Source organism: Ambystoma mexicanum, chromosome 1q (assembly GCF_040938575.1).
Source record: "Ambystoma mexicanum isolate Mex_15411 chromosome 1q, UKY_AmexF1_1, whole genome shotgun sequence".
NCBI lineage: Eukaryota > Metazoa > Chordata > Amphibia > Caudata > Ambystomatidae > Ambystoma > Ambystoma mexicanum.
The window spans coordinates 72,275,143-72,294,510 of NC_090922.1; the positions used below are offsets into that span (position 1 = coordinate 72,275,143).

At 43.5% G+C, this 19,368-nt stretch overlaps 2 protein-coding genes across 2 annotated transcripts in view; one reads left to right on the forward strand and one right to left on the reverse strand.

Moving 5' to 3' along the window:
• Positions 1–5,894, forward strand: part of LOC138524997 (cadherin-1-like) — a 472,038-nt gene extending 466,144 nt beyond the window's left edge. The window contains exon 12 of the mRNA XM_069635551.1: positions 5,634–5,894. Within this exon, the coding sequence (XP_069491652.1) occupies positions 5,634–5,723 (90 nt within the window). The 3' untranslated portion in view covers positions 5,724–5,894. The remainder of the gene's footprint in view (positions 1–5,633) is intronic.
• Positions 5,895–7,339: 1,445 nt separating this feature from the next.
• Positions 7,340–19,368, reverse strand: part of GAS8 (growth arrest specific 8) — a 207,762-nt gene continuing 195,733 nt past the window's right edge. The window contains exon 11 of the mRNA XM_069635552.1: positions 7,340–7,695. Coding sequence (XP_069491653.1) covers positions 7,546–7,695 — 150 coding nt within the window. The 3' untranslated portion in view covers positions 7,340–7,545. The remainder of the gene's footprint in view (positions 7,696–19,368) is intronic.

Genomic DNA, 19,368 nt, shown 5'->3' on the forward strand with positions numbered 1-19,368 from the left:
ATTACCTACCCCCTCTGTTGGGGGCAGGACACTGTTTAAAAAACTGGCAAATGCTTTCATCTTTCAAGCGACTCAAGGCTACTGCAGAAGGTAGCAGGTTTCAGCTGGAGTTCGTAGCGCTTCCAGTCCAGCGAGCCAGGCCAAAGCAGTTCACGCTTGTGCACGAAGAGTGCAATCTCCTAGACAAGGAGTTTGTGCAGCTGGTAAGTAAGGGTGCAATAGAGCTCAGCGACAAGGCAGTGACAGCCTTCGTAAGCAATATGTTCCTGGTACACAGGAAAGAGAAAGTGAGGCCTTTGATCAACCTGAAGTAACTCACTGGGTGGTTGGTATACAGGCACTTAAAAAAATGGAGGAAGTGCACCTCCTTGGGGACATCCTCTGGCCAGGAGACAGGCTAGTTAGGTTATATCTTAAGGATGCCTACCTGACAACGCCTGATTGCCAGGGAACACTGCACATTCCTCAGCTTTCTATGGAACGACCAGACATGGCAGTACAAATGCCTTCAGTTCGGGCTTGCGACAGTGCCCTAGGCCTTCATGAAGGTCATGTGGCAGTAGCAGCAGCCATGAGAGAAAGTTTTATCTGCATGATCATTTACTTAGACAATATCCTCATGCTCGCAGACAAGCGGGTCCTGTTGGTCAGATGAGTCGGCATCACAGCTTCTGTCCTCCCTAGGTTTTCTGATAAATCGGGAGAAGTCCGAGCTGGTCCCCAGACAGCGCCTGACATTTCTGGGGTTTGTGGTGGACACAACAAAAGCAACTCTGGAGCCACCGACTTCCAAGGTGATTGCAATAAAGAAAGAGAGCATACATACCCTGTGATTGGAGACCGGCCTTGCTTTCTCTGCCTTTCTGCTCCTTAGACTACAGAATCTGTATATGACTGTAATAATGTTTCCTCATTTATACTGTAAATTACCCTTATGTCATGTTATGTTTGTTAATTTGTTGTCATGTAACCTAAGTAATGCGCCCGGATGCCCCAGGGCTAGGTGCGCTATATAAATAAATAAAATACAAGTACAAATGCTAGCAAAACCCATGATTTTTCTGCAAGCGCTAGTAAGAATTGTCGGACTTCTATCAGCCTCCATCCAGGCTATCTTATCAGTTAGTACCTCTAGATCAAGAAGGGAGTTTGGAGCTGGAATGGTTGCTTCAGAACATGGAAGCCTGTAACGGACAAGCTATCTTCGGGGATGTCCCAGAGCCCATTATAGAATTTGACGCTAGCAGAGCAGGCTGAGGAACGAGATCCAGCCATCTAGAGGCAGGCGATCATTATCCCTCTCAGCTACGCGTGGAATCTTTAACCAGTTCTGATTTAATGCATGGCATTTGTGATATGTGGCATCGTGTGACCCTCTCTAATGCATGTCTTCACTGACGGGTGATGACCAGAAGACAGGCTAAGAGGCTGAGAGCAGGAGTGGCGAAGTTTTGCAGTCAAAGGGGCTAAAGTTAGCCAGTAGGGGTGTCACGGTATTAGTTTTATGACGGTACGATAACCTTCTTGCCAAATGACGGTATATCATGGTTATAGCGGTATAGCAGGTGGAGTTAACTAATCTTAACAAATATTTTCTAAAAGGTCATAAATTGACAGATTTATCATCACAAACAAAACCAGGCACCCAGGGCCAGAATTGGGCTTTTCAACATACTTTCCACTGAAATGCCTTGCTTCCACCAAACACAAACACACGTGTGGAGAGGGGGGGTGGGCCTGCTGCAACTAGCAAAGCAAACTGAATAGCTTTTCTTAAGTGGTCATTTAGGCTTTTTGCTCCCCCACTGGCTACTGGTGAAGATGAACATGTTGCCATCTTTATAACCTGCATGCCACAGATCAATGGAGGCTGATGGTAGTATAAGCTTGTGCGCATACACACGCACTCTCTCTTTAGGTTACAGCCTTTGGTTTACTTGTGGGCCAAAAGGTGTTCAGTAATCACGGACATGTTACCCTTTGGTATGGCAGCAGGGAATACCGACAGATCAGTGAATTTCGCAGTGTGACTTATTATATGTATATTCAATGATAGAACCAGGGAAATCCCCCCGTTGCCATATGTTTAGAGAACATTATCCATTATAAATATATAAACCCCAAAACCACCACCCCAGGGAAATCCCCCCGTTGCCATATGTTTAGAGAACATTATCCATTATAAATATATAAACCCCAAAACCACCACCCCAGGGAAATCCCCCCGTTGCCATATGTTTAGAGAACATTATCCATTATAAATATATAAACCCCAAAACCACCACCCCAAAGTAAACCCTTTTCCTTCTTGGCACTGTATCTATTCTTCCTATTGCTAACATATTGATTTTGTGTCAAGCATGTGTTTATGGAATGGCATTAAAAACTGCTCTAACTGAAACTACTTGGCAGACGGCACATCCAACAGTGCAAGACCAAGACTGCGCAGCACTTGCTTACTGCAGCCTTTCCAAATCAGATTGGAAAGCACACTTAACGGTATGAACGGTATAACGGTATAAACAATGTGACGGTTATTATTGTTCAATTAAGTGGTTCACGGTATCTTTAACGGTATACCGTTATACCGTTACATCCCTATTATCCAGGTGTGGTCCCCTTGTCGGAGGGTACCAGTTTCGAGCGCAGCCGAGGGCCGCGTGTTGGTTTTCTGTTTGCAGTTCATTTGCATGGACTCAATGTCATTTGGAAGGCATCAAAGAGGAAGAGGCTGGGTAGGAAGTGGCTTATGGGACCCAGGGGCTTGATATGGATATGAGACTACCAGAGACAATGGGGTTCATGGGATGTGTAGTTTGGGTGTTTTTTTCTGTTTTGAATTTTTTTTTTAAAAAGATATATTTTTAAAGAAAGTTGAAGATTTAAATCAGCTGGAAGAGTAGAATTAAAGAAAGATACGCATAATGCTCGCCTCTGTGTCTTTAATAGAATCAAGACTCCCTGCGCTACAGCAGGGGTAATCTTCATTCTTTCTTGGATTGCTCTTTAAGGCAGTAGTGACTTGCGAAGGTGTGAAGAGACTTTCACGCTGCGACTTTGCAGATGTCCCACAAGGCCACCCCAGAATAGAAAGCTTCTATTGCCACTGTGCCCCTGTTCAAATCCGCACTTGTCATTGAAAGACTACTTTAAATTGAAACCCAGCTGACCAAAGTGCATTATAAACAATAAGGTTTCCGTTTGAACTGATGTTTAAACTCAATCTCATTTTCCATACATTTTTACCCAATAATTCTGCATTGCTTTTTTGTTATTTGACAAAAAATCTCCATCATACATGCATGGATCCAAATAACACCCATTATCCCCCCACTGTTATCCCTATAATCGTACTTGTGTAACAACCATTGTCCTAGGCACCCTATCTCCCCCACCCCGTTTTCAATATAATGTTCACATATCGGTATAACCTCATAGGTTCCTCATACTACATAGGAATCATGGGCTCGATAGTCTATGCTGACTTCCTCCAATTGAACGTCTACCCTCTCCTAGTTTTTTGGGCACTATGTTCCTTCCTCATATTTTGACTGAAAGGGGAACCATTCCATTTCTAGGTTGTCTGAGTCATTTAACCATTTGGTCTTCTTTTGCATTTGGAATACTTCTTTTGGTTTTCTATTCCATTCATACTTGGCGGTTGTGCTCTCTTCCAGTTCTATGCAACACATGCCCTGGCTGCAAGAAGCAGGTGATGCACCATGTGCAAGACATTTTGTGGTTTATCTTCCATCTGCAGGATGCCAAATGAGCTTGATAGCCGGACCAACGTAACCCAATGCTCTCCCAGTTCCTTAATCCATGAAAGGACAATCACTCTGTATCAACCTGCATTTCCAGTACTCGCGTATGAATGTTCCAATTTTTCCACAACCTCTCCAACATAAATTTGCGCAACCGGAATACACCTTGGCTAACTTATTTGCAGGGGACTGCCATCTGTGTAGCAGTTTAATTCTGTGTAATCTAAATTGCATGGATTTGAATGCGTTATGTGCTTTAGTACAGATTAATAATGAAACCTCATCTGACAAGTAGAGCTCTAATCCATTTCCCATCTTTCCCTCAGGTCACTTGAACACCCCTCTCTGCCTTGCATTATACATGCATATATTGCTTATATTAATCCTCTACTACAGAATGTGTCTAATGCCATTTCAAATTTCATTAAAGGCCACAATATATTCCCTTTCTATTTCTCCGGCAATATTGACACCCTTCAATGGTACATATAGTTGTTATATACATTTCTAGTGTAGTTATATGTATATAGTATTCCCCTCACTCCAGATTTGTCACATTCTTTCCAATCCCTTTTCAAACTAGGGCTGACATTTCTCTGGACCAAAAATATCCCCCCAAAATGGTGGCACCTGAAAGGAGCTTGGTGGGCATGCCCCTGTGGGCAGCCTCTCTGTCACTTTACGATCTTCCCAAATCGAGTTTAGCGTGGAGTGTACGATAACTCATTTCAGCAAATGCCTTTTGGCACCCACAGCCATTATCCCATAGGCACTGGCTTAATTACCCCTGTTTTCTAGGGCAGAAATACATTGTTTTTCCTTCCGCTAGTCTAACACTTATACCAAACCACTGTTCGATATCCTGGATGCCCTGGGCATCACCTATACACATTTTGCAGACCATACACAGGTCCTCATCCCCCTCACAGGCAACTACCCTGACGATACGACCACCATAAATGAAATATATAGTGCCATACAAAAATGGATGGCCACAAAGAACCTATGTCCAATCAACGTAAAAACCCTGGAAAGCGCCTACTCGCCCTTTCACACTGATGGTGTCTCTATCCCTGTTCTTAAACAAGTAAAAAACCCACGGGGTGTACCTTGATGCTGAGCTCACTATGACAAAGAACTTCAATGCCCTGGCTGCCTCAATCGCTTTATACAGACTTTGAGGCATGAAGCACCATGGGCACAATGAACACCACACTAGGGATAGCATTATAGATGCACCCATTCAACGTCCCTTTTCAATTTTCGAAAACAAGTCATGTAATACTCTGCACGTATCACTAGATGGCGGTCTATGCAAAGCATGTGAATCCAAGCAGATACAAGCATCAGAAATACGATTAAGGTGCATTTATTTTTCAGTTTTCTTGAAGCTTGTTAGCCAGAGGTTGAATAGAGTGTTGATCCAAATGAAAAGAAGTTGATATCTAAATTAAGCTAACAAAGTTGTTTTCTTTTGGATCAACATTATATACACACATACATATCAATTTTATGTATGTGTGGGTTAGTTGTTAAGGGGTGGTGGAGTGGTGATGTGGAGGAGAAGGGGGGGTTGTGAAGAAAGTTCAACAAACAATAGGTGACTGGCCAAGCAACGGTCATAACCACAGAGAACCATCCAAAGAATATTTCACTATACTGCTGTACATCAGCCAGTTAATACAGTTATTCAGAAGGAAGAGGTCTAAGGACTAGTACAAGAATCTATTATCAAAATCTTGTACTAAATTTACCATGTTTTGTACAAATCTCACTCATTCTGTTATGTTCACTGCATACATTTCGACTCCTGTATGAGATTTATTTCAAGCCATTCCTTGATTTTACTGTTTCTTTTGTGTGTTTTAGATTGTCTTCACCATCTTGGACCCGGGACAGAAATACCATGTCCCACTGCTGCTGAGTCGATTTTCTTACAGCACTTACAGAGGAAGCTAAATTACTAGAATGGGTCACTGGCTTAAAACGTTGCTGGGCACACTGTTAAGTCGCCTCAATGTCAAATCGTGACTGTAAAGTATTTGTATGTTTAGGATAGCAAAACAACATCATTATTCACAGACTACTGTTTTCAATTCTTAAAATGATTAAATATATATTGGTTTATCATTTAGACGAAAGTGTTTTATTTAAAGAGCAGGTGTGAGAGCTTCCTAGCTGTTGATGAAAAGTTGTTCCCACACGAAACAGATGGCAATATTAGTAGCAGCTCGCTTTTTATTACCTGGCACTTATGTCCAGAGCACTTTTTCACAAACAGGCTTTATACAGATATAGTTTGAGATTGAAATCGTTATGGATTTAGTAGTCTGTGCCGCCCTACTTTTGTAAAAAGTATGTAAATATCCCAAACCAAGTAACTGAGTATATCGAGATGATTTACATTTTTTGATTAGATTCTATTTAAAAGAAAGTGTTGACACATGCATGTGCTTCTTACTCCAGTACTTTATCAAGGCATAGAATGATACTTTAATCTCATGTTACTGATGGCTTCCTCTCTAGGTAAGCATTCTGTGGCCATCAGTGTGTGTCAAAACAAGGGACTAATAGTCTCATTTCTCATAGCAGGATTGGCAACCCAGAAAGTTGTGGTAAATCGCTGAACGAGAAAACAACCAGCCAGTGACAAAGCGCTCCTCCCGTGCTCAGACGGGAACACCGCATACAGGATGCTGTTGGAAAAAGTCCACGTTTAAGCGACCTAATCTATGAACATGAGTTTCCTAACAACAATATTACACCACATATACATGGACACTTATGACCAATGCAAGTCATTCAGCAAGCTACGCTACTCGAAGGAATCGTGAAGAATTGAAACAAAGGCGGAAAGAGAAGTGGGACTAGCCCTTACTTTCCTGTGCAGCGATGGCCACAGAATGCTTACTGTATCAAAATGCCTTGAAAAAGTACTGGAGCGTGAAGCACAAGATGTGGCATCTTTTTTCGAGAAAAACACCAGTTGTCTTGCTATAAGGATTTTAACTGGTGTTGGAGCTCTACATGCTTACTTTTCATAAAAGTAGGCCAGCACAGACTACTAAAGCCATTGGAATTTTTATCTCCAACTTGTCACATAAGGGCAAGTCCGAGAGGCCTTTCCCTAAAGGCAATCTTGCAGTAACTACCGGAATTCAATCATATGCTTTGTATGTATATATGAAAACTGCCTTACAAGGACCTGTAGCCACACATTCATGCAGATACTGAAACTGTTGCAGTATCCAACAGAGCTATTCCTCCGGATATAGTGTCCATCTCACATTCCTCATTTTGTTTCAACTGAGCTGGTGTCTGGAAAAAGTGCAACTATACATTCTATCAGGCATTACTGTTTAAAGGACAGGACTGTGGTGACCAGATGGGAAGCCTCAATAAGAAACAAGCACTGCTTGAAGTCCTGGAGTACTTGATGTGACCAGTATGCAGTTGTGGGTACACGTGGGTTCTTCGCTGTCCAACCATTTCAGAAAGGAGCGTAAACAAGTACAAGTGCAGTGTTGCTTCTCTGTTCCCTTCTGGAGCTGTTTCTGTCAAACAGACTACCTCCATTTACGTTAAAAAATATATTTTAATAAGGTAAATGTACTTAAGAAATAATCATGGATCAACCATTAAGGCATACACGTGAATTTTCCCTCTTTTTTTCGTGTTGTCTCTTCTCCCGAACAGCATTAAAGTGCATGAGAGGGTAAACACGGTAAGGCAAAGTTTATGATTAGAGAAGGTCAAGAGGCAGAGTAAGATACTATTTTATCTACGTGGGTACAGAAACCAGTCCAGCAGTGCCCTGGCCAAAGGTTTGACCGGCCACCATACTTTCCAGAGGTTTGAATCCCAGTTCTTCCACAGGAATCCCAAATGCTCGCAGCTTTGCCTCGTACGTCCGGAGCAGATCATTATGAGCCTGTTAAGAAAAAAGCGGGGGGAGAGAATCAGTGATGCGCGTAGGTTTGCAGCTCCCTGTTTTAATTTGCCTGCCTTCCCCAGTTGGAAGTGTACACAAGACTGCTAAAAATGAGTTGGCGCCATTGGTTTGAATGTTTTGTGGTTTTCTTTTGAGAACTTTGATTGGTTATAGAAGGCACGCAAGAAACAGATTCCAGACTTCGTGGGTAATTGGGTGTTTGGCAGGGATCTATGTGAGTTGTCCGCAGGTAAATTACCCGCGACGGAAATGTTCGCATGGGAAATGTACGCAATACAAAATGTTCGTACATTTCCCATGCGAACATTTCCATTACAAATCACACAGATTCAAACACACACACTCACACCCTCACCACACCACTTACCTTTCCTTCAGACGCGCTGTGTCCTTGCGGTGCCGGCTCCCTTTCAACTCTGTGATTGGGAACTCAGCGCTGCAGGGTCCTTTTTTTTTTTTTATTTTTTTTTTTACTTTTGCTCGGGTGAGCTGCGGGGCTGCTGAGCGGGGTGTTGCAGAGGACACTCCCCAAAACCCCAACCAGCCTTTAAAAAAAATGGCATACCGACCCCACAAAAACACCTAAACACATACCACAAAAAGTTCGAGAACCTTTGGTAGTTAGAACGTTTCGTGGTGTGTGTTTTTGGTCTTATGGTGGGGTCGGTAATTTTTATTCTGACATTCTGTCCTATTCCCAGGGAAAGCCAGTGAATAGAACTGTGAGTCCCATATGAACAAATCGTTTAGAAATTAATCCTTGTTCTGGGCTGGAGGGGACTGAGGACGCCCAGTTAAGAGACCGTCCTTATTTGGGCCCCTTTTCTCCATCCACCAATGAGCAAACTTTCTGCTAGCCACTGACTGATTCCTTTAATGAAGTCTGTAATCAGAGCTCTGGTGACTAGGAAAATAACACTGAGCTAGTGGAGGTCTGTGTGGGCAAGTTAAACGTACAAAAGGAGGAGTATGTAATCCTGGTAAACAAAGAAGCTCTTCTACATAGAATCTTGGAAAATATGTCCAGCACAACCTCAACGGCCATCGTAATGACAAACTGACAAGGCAGTTGACGTTGTACAAGAAGATGTGCTCCTTCTTAATAGCCGGGTGGAGGAAGCAAGTCAAGTGGGTTGTGAAATGCAGGAGAATACCTCGGTTCCATCGGTACTTGTGGCAGAGGACTCGGAAAATACTGTATTGTCCTGAGCACCTCGTCTCCCACCTCTGCCTCTTAAAAAAAATAAAAAAATAACAGGAAACCTTGTGGTGGACGCAAGAATAAACGATGCCAAAAGAAGCTATGGCACAGATTACTGAGACAACGGAAGCAGCGACAAACTGGGGGGGGACGCTGGAAGCAAGTATAGTGGATGAGGGAGAGCCTCAAGCAACCAGTTCTTGCAACGCCCCGCCCTCCACTCCAATGACAAAAAAAGGGAAAGTCTCAAATAACTAAGCCTCTGAATGAAACCATTACTATAATCGAGGAAACTTAGCAAGCTCTTAATCAACAGGGTGCATGTAAGTCCAACAATAAGAATCAGAAAACAGAAGCTTCTAAACCGAAGAATAAAATAGACTTGTGGGTAATTCAAAAAACGCCGAGTAAAGATCAAGCCAAGCTAAGCTAACTAAGAAGAATCGGCGTCAGGCAGAAAGAAACGACAAGCCTCTCTTAATAAATGACTGAATTTGGACTCCTCAAATGAAGATCTGGATGAGGACCCTGTGGATTCTATATGCATTGCCAGGGAGGTCTCGGAAAGCTTGGATGTAGAGAAAGAGAAGTGACAATGCAGGAGCATGATAAAAAAGTAAAATGGGGACAGGATCAACTGAAGGGCTCATGTTTGTTAATTCAAGATATTTTTTACCAATCTAATGATAGCACAATTAATAGACAAAAGTTCTTCAAACTGATCCATTTAATACCTGAGTTATGGGTCACAGCATCTGCAGACATAGATTATGTTGAAATAGTGGACAAAGTTTTTCCTAGGAAAACTACACTGTAATTTGACAAAAGTAATGATGTTAATTCTAATACATCTATCTAGCCTAATTAAAATGGGATTTGAAATATCAATTTATGAAACAAAAGCCCCTGGCTAGAATCAACCATACCCAGAGCTCAAAGTGACCTGTAATAAACAAGGTAGACAGATAACTGTTAAAATCTGCAATGGAGAGGCTTACCCTGCAAACCGTCACTGAGAGGGCTTGGGTTCCACAAGCCCTGTCACAAAAGCAGCATCATTCATACGGAAAATCTAAATCAGATCTCGTTTTGTTTCATGGAACACCAGAAGCTTTAAACATCTTACCGACTCTTTGAAGTAATTCTCTTTTCAAGATGTCATTATACTTATGCAGGAGACCTGGTTGCGTACTCCATTGTAATAGATGGATACAGTGCAGTTGTGACAAAAGCCACCAAGGGTACTACAGGTCGTCCCAGGGGGTTCTCCAAACTGCTGTTAGAAATACCATGGTATATGTTACTGTGCATACACCTACTAAGACAGCAGAGGTGTTAGCTGTACAAGTGTCTAGAGCAGAGGGTCTGGACATACTGGTTATCAATGTATGTAGCCCTTCGGGACAGGGTGGGGGCTTAAACAGCCATGTATTTTGGAATGAATTGCTGAGTTACCATCTTATTATGCATGTATAAACCCAGAATGTTTAATTGTGATTATTGGGGATTTTACTGTTCATTGTAGTATGGATCCGATATATGAGAGTTTTAGTAATACCCATGCTACTGAGACCATGCTCTACAAAAAGGAGATGTAGTAGGTACAAAGCTTTGCAACTTCATGTCTATTAAGGGCCTTAAAATGGCCAATCATGTTTCAAAGGGCTCTACTATAATTAATCACACTTGGCATATGAGAGATGATCGGGCAGTCATTGATTATATTTTTGTGGACCCTGATGGGTGGGATAGACTGAGACAGACGAGAGTATTGCAGTTTAACCATAGTGCCATAATATATTAAAGGTATCTATGGTGTCTGACTCATTTCAATCTATTAGGGCCATGGAGGGGAGCCAATCAATGCACAGGGTAATCGTATTTTGTGGTCGGAAAGAAATATTAGAAGGTTGAATAGAGTACTAAAAGAGGATTCCTCTATTGCTCCGTCCAGTCTGGCTGAGTCAGATAGCTGTGTTGCTATCATGAATAAATGGGTTTCCACCTCAGACATTAAATATTTTTTTTATTATAAAGAAATAACATGTTTGACAGCCTAATTCCGCATTCAAACTGCCAATTGAGATCCTTAATACGTAGCATCCGATATCACTGCCGTTGAAAAGGTAATTTTGTACAAAGAAAAAAGGAACATTTATAAGAACTGGCTTAGAGAGCCTAAAGTTTCTGGCAGAACAAAGGAATGGCAAAATATGTTTTGGGTGCTAGCAACGAGAAACTCTAAGAAATGTTAGTCATTTATCAATGAGAATACATGTAGAGCTAATGTTGCACTGATTAACAATGTTTCTTGTGCCAAATGGGTGGAGCATAATGATAGACTTTATTATTCTGTAGTCAGTTGTGTGGCAACCTTCCACTGAAAGGTCTAATATTGACGACGTAGAACTCAATGATAGATATAGAGTCTTTAATAAGAAGCCTAAAAAAATTCGGGTGCTCGCAGACCAGACTGGTTGACCTATTTAGTGGTAAAAGAAGATTCTCAGACCTACGCACAAATTAATATGCCACAATCTTGGAAACATTAATTGAGGATTCCATATTTGTAAAAAGGTGAACGAGATGTTGCAGCTAATTACTGCTTACTCTCGATGCTTGATGTGTAGTCGTATTTTCGGTCCACTCTTAAGAAAAAAAGCTGGGTTAACTCATTCTATTCTCCACCTGACCCAAGAGGGATTTCGTGCTGAATGCTCAATACACAACGTATTAATTTTACGCATGCTTATTTATAGTGAGAGCAAAGACAAAAAAGAGCCCAAAGCTCCATGTACTTTATATTAATTTTAGTAATGCTTTTGACTAGATAACGCTGTGGAGTAAACTAAGTGGGGAAATAATAGCGGGTTGTTGAATATGTTTTACCAGCTGCATTCGAACACTAAGGTATGTGTGCGTATGGATGGTACTGGCTTGTTCACAGATCAAATCCCTACCAACAAAGGTTTGAAACAGGGTTGCATGCTCGCACCCCTATTGTTTAACCTCTATTTGGTGGATCTTCCTGGGATTATCAGTGGAGCTAGAATTTTGGCTCCTAAATGGGATCACTGCATATACCTATTTTGTCATATGCGCAGGACATAATATTGCTTGACCATACTAAAACAGGCATAGTTAGATCTATGCGTATGTTAATAGATTATGCCACTGCTAATAAATTAAAAATAAATCTGAGAAAGACTTGGCTGATAGTATTTGATGGCAGTAGACAGGTTTCCCTAGCTAGTTAATGTCAAGCTAGAGAACTTGATGGTGGAAGGGACAGATGAGTATATCTACCTGGGATGTAACATCTCGGCGAAACATAGTTGGCTTGGATTAAGTCATCAAGACGAAAGTCCACAGGAAGATGGGGGTAATTTAGCACTTTTAGAAGCTAAGAAGTGGATTTAGTACCGGTGGATTACTGGTGGTGTACAAACAGCATTGTCCCTTTAATCTTGTATGGTTTGGAGACTTGGGATGACCTGGATATTGCATGGTTAGATCGATTGGAAGGCACCATATTGAAGAGTATGTTTCGTCTGCCCAATTATACCCCCCCACCACCCAGTATGATTTGCTTGGAAATGGGTCTCACGTCCCTAAGCATGCTGGTAAGAATTAGGCAATGCCCTCTGTGGTTACAAATTAATATCACACATTCACACATTGTATTCCCGTATTTGATCTTTTGAAAGATGAACTTCTTAGACGAGGGTTAAACAGACATAATTGGTTGATTTTCACATGTCAGAAGTTTTTCAAATGTATTGATTGGATACCTGATTTGTAGGAAAGTGGTTGTAAATTTATTTCTAGCCTTAAAAAGGCAGCTGAAAATTGGGACTTTCAAAGTAACTTAACTAAGGCTCTAACATATTCCTCCTTTCAAACACGGTACAATATACTTATATATTGGAGAAACCTCAAGGCTATCTGCTGAAATACACTAGTCCCAAAATAAGATTCTTGTTCATGATTAGGCTCAGCCAATTATCATGTTATGATGGGTTGGGAGCTAGAATGCGTGTTTCAAAACATGAGAGAATCTTTTGTAATGTCATGATGGATGAGTTATTGAGACATCTCAACATATATTAAGCAGGTCGTGTAAGGTTTCTTAGTAAATTTGTGCATGATAAGGATACAATGAGTTCTTATCAATTTTGGGCCCGATATTTACAGGGATAGGTCCCGGCTTTGACTATTGCACTTTATGACATTTGGAGACTATTTTTAGTTGAAATGGATAAGTAAATTTGATGTATATATTGATGTTTTGAGATTAAATTGTTAGTGTTATATTTATTCTTTTCTTATAATGTAGACAAATTTAATTGTCTTCATTATTTGTTAATTCATTTGTACTGTTGTAGGCTAAGGTGTGTAAATCTTATGCTATAACATGCCTAGTTAAAAAAACGGTTCTCTCTCATTGATGCATAATCCACTGCATTTAGCAAAATGTGTAGACGGTGACCTGGGTGATGAGGGACATATTTGGCAATATAATCAAATACTGCAACATGCAGAGTTAAACAACATCCTGGTGCACGCCCAAGTAGGCTTCAGAGCCAGGAGAGGAACAGAACTGTGCTTCTATTCATATGGGGTTCCCTAAATACCAAAGTGGACATCAACATTAATTCAGCTTTCATACCCCCAAATACCTCGGCAGCGTTCGACAAAGTTAACCTTCTCCTTATTCATCAGCTCACTCCGAGAAGCAGTACTGGCCAACACTGCACTACGAAGACATAATTCCTTAAGGACAGAATAAAAAGCCCCTGGCTGCCACTCCACAGAGCCAACACACACAACATAGCATGTGGAGTACCGCAAATATCACACCTGTTGCCCCTTCTCATCAACATATACATGATACAACTTAGTATCACCAAGATATAGGGCCTCCCTCATGTGCTACAACTACATAGACAACACTCAAATAGTCTTCAACCTCATAGCCGACAAAGAAGCTGACCTCACAAGGTGCCTCGTACTAGTGAACTGATGGATGACCTGCAACATAACCCAAACGAAACAGAAATCTTGATTTGCCCTGTTAACAACTCCCCAAACGCAACAATCCCATTGCCTACAGAGTGTAAGGACATGTATAGCATTTTGTCAAAATGTAATGGCATTTTTTTATTGCCAGCATGTAGTGGTATTTTGCCAGTATGTAACAGATTTTTCTTTTTTTGCCAGTATAACATAGCATTGTTGGTAGTATGAAAAGTACAGGATTTACAACACAGCCAAGCCCAATTTGAAACTGCAGATATTCAGAACACGCATAGAAGCTTAATGTGCTGCCAGGCCAAATATTGAAGTGCACCATTTTGTTTTGGATGCTTCATGCATGGAAACTACATTAGAATATAAATAACTGACTAACATTATTTAACACTACTAAAATACTAATTCTAACTTATATAACATTAAAATGTAGTCTTATATGCCAAATGAGGTAAAATCCATGTTTTGGTGACACTGCTGTAATTAATTTTTAAATGCACACTGGCATTTTCTTCAGCTTGTGGAGCAGCTTGTGGCAGGCAGCAGGAAACAGAATGAAACATTAATACAGGGAGACCTAAAGCCTTCATTGTGCTGAACACGAGGGTTGATACAGTACACATTCTTGTTAACCTGATTGGGGGAAATTATAGGCAGACAAGCCACGTAAAAAGGGGAAGGATAGGAGCTTTCTTGAAAACAAGAAATGCGGAGAGCAGTTAGTTCAGGCTGGGCTGAGAAGACTGACGGAGTTACAAGGGGTCAGAGCGCTGGCTGTGAGAGATATCTAGCTAGTGCTCCCCACACAAGATTACAGGAGCATTTCGCGCTGACACTGGGTCTGCATTTGCGAATATAGCAAGGTCGCGCTGGGAACTTCAAAGAAATACCAATCTTGGTAAGATATGTGCTAAGTGAGGACCATGTGAAATGCCGTATGAGTGGCTGAGGTTTATTACAGCTAAATACATTTAAAAAGCTGACAGATCAATATCTATTTGTGTCTGAAATTCCTTCCTGTGCATTTTCACATTTAAAGTGTTTTTGTACCTCTCTCGACATAATAGAATTAACCCAGGCCTACTTTAGTTCAATAGTAGTCCCCAGAAAACGCTATACGTCAGAACAGACCCCCATTGTTGACCATGAGGTTTATTACAGTGCAGGGAAGTCAGGAAGTCGGAGCATGTTTATTTTTCGTCCTTTTCAGAATGTGGGAATATTAATCTGTTTTAAATAGACCTGCTTGTTCAGTTTTCTATTGTATTCCAGATGGTGCTGTAAATAACCATGATAAAACTTGATAACATGCAAATGAGATTCAATATAATAAGTGTCTATGAAAACAAATGGGATTTTGTGTCATTTATGCATCAGTGAATTATTTTACATAGGTGATGTATAAAAGGGAGGTTCATATCAGTGCAGTAGTGCATTTGCCAATTTACTAATGCAAGTAAAATAACAAACAAGAGAAGGCTTGTGTGCAGTATGATGAATGTTTCTTTCCTTGCATGCTGATGGGAAAGGATCTGATACATAGATTACTGGATGTAAATAAGCCAGTAATGTCTTATGGCACATAGATTATTGGATGTATATATGCCAGTAGTACCTGCCACGAACTGTAGGTGGCGCTCTGAATAAAATCATTGGGTTCTGCTGAAGTGCATAGGTCTGGAGCTCTCTACAGACAACTAGGGGGTATTCTAATAGAAAGGAAAGGTTTGTTTTATGATGGGGTTATGGTATAAAAAAGAAATCATGCTCACCGCTATACCACAAAACAAGATACCACTAAAATGACCACCAATATAAGCTAACAAGGTATGGTCCCTGAAATAGTGTTATACCAAACCCAATATAAATGCAAGACTAATTTACTGCCAATATTTTTACGGTAAGAAAATACCACCAAATCCCAAGTTTACCCCAATAGAACAAAATCTATTACAAGAGACATTGAAAGTGCTTATGAATCTAAGAATTCTGACGGACCATAGACTGTCCCTACAACCCCAAATCAATGCTGTGGTTAAGAAGTGGTTTTTTACCACTTATGTATGTCACGTGAGAATAAAGGAGGATGCTAGGGCCAATTAGAATAGTTTAGTTTACTTTTTATTTGAATTCTGGGATTGCGTACAGGTGGGTAAACTTAAAATGTAAAACCAGGATCTTTTGACAAAACAACAATAATCGGTAGTTTTCTTGCAAAATGTATCTGGCCGGATGAAGGCAGTTTGGCCACTGAACCCTTGGAAAAAGTTCCTAGTAGTCACTGTTTATAGGAGGTTGTTCGCCTCCTCTGGGATGGGCTTAAGAGTGACCCTAACCCTCTCCTTCCACCTAGCCTTGTTGCCCGCTTTCCAAGGTCACAGATGCAACAGAAACAAAGGGCCTCATTACGGGTCCGGCGGTATCTGTGCCGGTGATACCGGCCAGTTGCTGCCGGTACCTGACTTTCCAGTAACACCGCAGGATTACAACCCCAGCGGCCGGGAAGTCAGGTGGCGGTAAAATGTTGTTCACCATTCCCATAGAGTCCCATTGGACTCGGAGTGGGAACCACGGAAACACCATCACCAGTAATAACGGTGTTCGTGCCTCTATCAAACTCTGCAGGTGGATGCCGGTCCACCCAGCAGGTCAGACATGCCAGGCGGGAGGGTTCCCGCCTGGCAGACTTGTACTTTCCAGTCCAGAAACAGCAGTGCGGGGTAAGCTTACTGGCACTATTGTTTCCGGACCGGCAAGGTTAGAATGAGGCCCAAAGTCTTCTAAGTAGATTGGCCAGTGGTTGTAGCCATCAGGGAGAGCTAGAGGGGGTCCATGATTAGGGATGAGCGTATATTCAATTCCTTTCCCTCTCTGACCATAACCTGCTGGTCTGTCTTGTTCTTCCTCATACAGTCTGGCTCTGCCGAGGGCATAGCTGGCCTGCCAGAACCTTCCTATTGTTATTGGTTGCACGCTGCCCTTCCTTTCGCTCCTCTTCCTTTCCACCACCTCCGTATCAGTCTGCCACTAATGTTCTTGCTTATGTCTCACTCCTGGGCCCTGATGTAAACACCTCTTCCTGGCCCTTGGGTTTTAGCACCTCGTTCTGCCCCATGTTCTACTACTTCTCCAGCATGGGGTCTGGCATGGATTCACATGCACATGAATATTCCCCGTCGTCGGGCTGGGAATCCTCAGTAAGGAAAAAATCAGTTTCGTTTCTGATCTGTCTTTCTTAGTAGTAACCAATCACTGATCTCTGGGTCATACTGCCCCCAGCCAATGTCTGCCCTCTCCCTAAGCCCCGCCTCTGGCAGCCATCCTCAGATTTTTACCGCAAGCTCAAGTGTTGGGAGTCCTCGTGTTTAGCTCTCGAGCTTTTTTACTGCGTTTTCACGTTTTTTCAGGAGAATTTCTAATTTTTCGGTTTAATCGAGCCTCAAGCTCCACCGTTTTTACTTCCGATAACGGGGACCCGTTTCGGAATTCTTCTACGCCCCTCAAGGGTGAAGTTTTTGTCGAGTTTACACTTCTCGGAGGATTCCGGAAGATCTGCGGCCTACCTCAAGCACATGGCCCAGGACAAAGGGAGCTCGACACCCGAATCCAAGCTGTTCAGGAACTGCCCTGGATGCGGATTATATAACGTTTTCAAGGAGGACAAGCATTTGCAATGTCTCTACTGCCTCCATGGGGACAAGACGCACGTGGAGAAGGACTGTGCGTTCTGCAAGAACCTTTCTGAACGGACCAAACAAGATTGTCGTTCCCACCTCGCCACCTGGCTGGAGAAGGGCACAGCAAGTGAGAAGGCGAAGAAGAAGTCTGAGCGGGCTTCTAAGTCCTTTGAGGGCGCCCCGGCAACTGGGACCCAACAGAAGGCCAAGCAACGCGAGTCCAGGAGCGCCGAAAGGTCGGGCTCTTCGGTTGCCAAGCAGGGCGCTACTTCCCCGGCATTCGACCACGAGCCAGCGCTCTGGGTCGGGGAAGAGGAAGTCCGAGAACCCGGGTAGGCCGCTGGAGCGGACCCGGTCGATCTCAAAGGGGGAGCGGGGCGTTGACCCTCCCCCCAAGGCGAAGGCCCAGGACGCACCTAAGGTGGTGAGGGCCTTTATCCACCCGGCTAAGGCGTCTACCGAAGTGGTCTCTGCGACCCTGGCGGAGCCGGCTGAGACTACGCCAATGGAAACGGCCTCTGGGCCCAGAGTATCCCAGCCGCCGCAGAGGGAATCCTCTTTCCAGCCCATCACTAAGACCCCCGTGAAGCCCCTGGCTGAAAAAGAGGGGGAGGGGGCGGTGGCCGTTACAGACTCGGAATCAGCCTCTGAGGAGGAACTGGTGGAGACCAAGAGGGGCCTCAACGAAAGGTCCATAGGCCTCAACGAGAGGTTCATAAACCTCAACGAGAGGTTCGTGAAGGTTCGATCCCAGGGGGCGGTCCCTGCTGACGTGATCGAGGATAGCGACGAGGACGACGAACAGGGCCCACTGGAGTGGCCATCCCGTCCGTCGCAGCCATTGCCCGAGCCCCAGGATAGCTCGGCGGCCATTTTGTTGGCAATCCAATCCTTATGTACCGAGATAAGGACGAGATTACCACGCACCCCGACGGAGGAGCCAGAACCAGGCCCATCGGGAAGCCCTTCCGAACAAGCGGAGGAGAGTCCACCCGCTCCGCCCTTCGTGCCTGCGAGACCGGTGGACCCCTCATCCCCCTCGCCGGGAAAGGATACGGGGACGGACGATGACGGCGGTGATGACAGTAGACATCCCGTCGTCATCCCCCCCGCGGGCGTCCCAAGCCGACGAGGTTGGCTCTTTCCACGCCATGATAACCAGGGCATCTGAGCTCTTCCAGCTCTGCCCTGAAGAACAGAAAAAGGAGGGGTTTCTGTACCAACGACGAGAGGCTAAGAGGAAGACGGTCCTCGCGGTGCCTTTACTCGACGACATTTGGGACGAGGGGCTTGCTGTCCTCAAGAACCCTGCCACAACACCCGCCAAGAAGGACAGGTACGAGAAGAAGTACCGAGTCCCCGATGCCGCCCCCTTGTGCCTCAGGGCCCAGCCCACGCCGGATTCGGTCGTCTCGGCAGCGGCTAAGAAGAAGGCAGCGGGCGCAGCGGGCACGGCGGCCTCAACTTCCACTTCCCCGCCGGACAGCGAGGGTAAGAAGTTGGACTCTATGGGACAAGTCATCTCGTCGGCGGCGACAACGATTAAGGCGGCCAATGCCTTAGCGATCGTGGCCCGCTACGACAGGGAGCTCTGGTTCAAGATAGCTCCCCTGCTAGATTTCCTGCCTGATGACAAAATGGCAGAGGCCCTAGAAATTCTGCAGGAGGGCGAGGTGGCGTCGGATCACGCCATTACGGTGGCAACGGACATTGCCGATACCGGATTTCGCCAACTGGGCAACG